Genomic DNA, 3,153 nt, shown 5'->3' on the forward strand with positions numbered 1-3,153 from the left:
TATATTTGTTAATTCAAACACAAAGTATTTAACGAAAATTTGAATGAAATCAATTTGAAAACATCATTTAATTAAATTTGGCCTTATTACTTGTATATTCGTAAAAACTATGAGATCTTCAATTGTCACTGTCGATGCAAACGTAAACTTAAGTAAACATTGAAATATCATGGAACAATTTGGTACACGTATTCCTTATTACAACGAAAGAGAGGCATTGCAAATGGGCGAAATCGAGTTAGTGACATACCCACAAAATTCCGTGGTTAATTTTTTTTTAAATGGGCGAGGTCCCTCAACACACAAATTGTATAAAATTTTTCTACTTTGAATCTTCCTATTCTTAAATTCATTTTGCCACCGCTTGTATTTTGTTGATACATACTTTCTTAGCCACATCTGCCTTAGCCAAAACCGAAAAACGCAACGGCAAAACTTGGTATAATGGCCGACTTCCTAAACGCAAGTTGCGATGCATAACTCGAAAAAATGCGTATGAAATGCAAAGCTGATTTTCAACGCAACTCTACGTTGCAAATAAATGCTTTGCATATAAATGACGTTTAGGAACGTCATCGTAAAACTCATACATAAAACAAATGTCAAATAATGACTGTTATTACAAATAACGAAATTTTGAGTTAATATGGACGAGAGAAGAAATTATTCATTAATTTTGATAAAAAAACTAATTGAAAAGAAAAAAAAAGAAGCGGAAGTTTTTATTAAGGACTTTGAATTTAACGAGATGAAAGGTGGTGAAAAATAAAAATTTTTGTGGATCTATTGTATTTTATTCCCATTTTCGGATGCGAAGAAGCACGTTCAAGGTAAGTACACAATTGAATTTCAAATATGGATAACATAAAACGTGTTCGCTGCAATTTCAGAGGCTGATGACTATGCTGCAACCAATGTGGACCGAATCATCAACAGGTCGTACTGTAGTTTCCATGAAAAAGGCATTGTATTTGACAATTTGGAAGCTTGCCAATAATACATCATTTCCACAAATTAGTGACAGATTTGATGTAGGAATGGGCGCCACTTATAGAGCATTTATTAAAATCCTCAAACTTATATGTCGTCTAAAATCGACAATAATAAAATTTCCAACTACTACTGCAGCTCAAAAAAAGATCGCTGATGGGTTTTCTCAACGTCAAACGTGGCAAAGGAGCCCATTTCGTAGAGCAGTAGTAAGCGGTGAATTAAAAATTCCACCAAATCATCACTTCTTAGGCGACGCAGCTTATCCGCTAGAAACGTTTCTCATGGTGCCATATCGGGATAATGGTTTTTTAACATCGCAGCAGAACAAATTTAACACTATTTTAAGCACTAACCGAGTTTTTGTTGAACAGGCGTTCGGAATATTAAAACAAAAGTTCAGAATTTTAAAATTTATTGGTGTACAGCTCGCTCATATTCCAAAAATTATTGTATTAACGTGCATGATAATACATAACGTGATTATAATCAATGAAGTTCGGCAAAACATTGATTGCATAGAATTGGACGAAGAGGAGGCCCAAACATCTGAAGTTAGTGTTCCATCATTGCAAAGAGATGAAGCCCAACAAAAACGAAATGCCCTGGCAGCGTTGTTTTCAAGTTGAATTAAACGACAATTCTAAAATAAAAAACACAATTTGAATAACATGAACATAAATGTATTTTATTTCATAAGATAGGAACTTTCAAAACTATAACATATATATATATATATATTTCTTATAATTATATAACAGCAATTATTTATATTATTTATAAACTATCCTGGGTTTTCAAATAAAGCCCGTAGTTGCTTTAATTCTTTAAGTTTTTCTTTTTCAACTTCAAGTCTTTCACTTTCTATTTTTATAAGCTTATTTATAGCTTCGTTTTCCTTTTCGGATTCTTTCTCTAAGAATTCGATTACGTCTTTTCTCTTTCTTTTAACTGATGTTGTAGGTGTTACATCCATTCCGTCAATTGTTGCTGCGGTGGAAGGACTTTCCAATGAAATTATAGAATACTCGGTCATTTCTAATGGCACTTCAATACTAGAAAGACTCCCAAACACTTCATCGATTTCACTAAAATATTCCCAATTTGATGCTGCTTCGCCAGAAGTACTGTTTCTTTTCTTTATACGCTTATAAGTCCCCATTATGTTGAGAAAACACCTCGTTATTTCATCTCTTGAAAATGGAAACGAGCTCTCAACGTCCCTCATTTCCCTTAAAATCGATTCCCAAATTGTATTTCTCTTTCTTTTTTTGCCGGAAAATTCTGCTTCATGGCGAAGCCTTGTTGTTATTAATAATTTCTTCCGCTCGTGTGTCCACTTTTTTTCTCTATAATATAAGATAAAACGAAATGATAACACAATTTAAATTAGTTACAATAAATAAAAATTATTTACTCTGCCATTGTCTGTTCTGCATACCAAATAAAATTGACGCACGCTTTAAACATCTGATGCGTTTAAAACTGAGTTGCCAACTAATTAGGAACATTAGGCGTTGCTAGAATATTCAAGTATGACTTTAGGAACTATATGCATTGTAAATATGCATTGCAACCTGCGTTTAGGAAGTCGACCAATCTCTTTCTTTATCATTCCTAGTATTGTGAATATTCAACTGTGATGTTCCGATTTTCAAGACTTTTCCAGCAGTGTTGAAAGAATAACCAGAGAACGTATAATATAGAGAAGGTTCAATTACGGACAAGCGTGTAAACTGTCAAGAGCCATGAATTTTCTATAAGTGGATTTCACCACTTTTGGCTCGGCAGGAGAAATTTTAACAGAAATGAGTGAACAGAGTTGAGCATTCAATGAAAATTATGCTCAGAAATATACATTGCTTTTACAGACGCATGTTGGCCTTTTGGCTTATATTTTTATTGGTTTACATGCTATCATATCAATTGATATGAATGTAATTTTGCGAATTTTTATGAATTTATGCAAAGTTGATAACATTATTATTAAATTATGCTATTTTCAAGATAATATTTGTAGTTAATGTCCAAATAAAAGCTACTTTTTAAATATTTCTTATCTTTGATAATATTATCTTTGATAATAAATTTCGCATGCATGTATATATGCTATATACATATATGAAATATTATCGTAATATCCTAAAAACATAATATATTATA

At 32.0% G+C, this 3,153-nt stretch overlaps 1 protein-coding gene across 1 annotated transcript; it reads right to left on the bottom strand.

The window, feature by feature from the left end:
- Positions 1-1,768: 1,768 nt before the first annotated feature.
- LOC126764912 (uncharacterized) lies at positions 1,769-2,455 on the bottom strand. Its single transcript, XM_050482594.1, has 2 exons — positions 2,408-2,455; positions 1,769-2,339 (listed from the first exon to the last, which is right to left on the bottom strand). Exons 1-2 carry the CDS (start codon positions 2,413-2,415, stop codon positions 1,775-1,777), a joined length of 573 nt encoding a protein of 190 aa, XP_050338551.1. The 5' UTR covers positions 2,416-2,455; the 3' UTR covers positions 1,769-1,774.
- Positions 2,456-3,153: the final 698 nt, after the last annotated feature.

The sequence above is a fragment of the Bactrocera neohumeralis genome, unplaced genomic scaffold (genome assembly GCF_024586455.1).
Source record: "Bactrocera neohumeralis isolate Rockhampton unplaced genomic scaffold, APGP_CSIRO_Bneo_wtdbg2-racon-allhic-juicebox.fasta_v2 cluster10, whole genome shotgun sequence".
NCBI lineage: Eukaryota > Metazoa > Arthropoda > Insecta > Diptera > Tephritidae > Bactrocera > Bactrocera neohumeralis.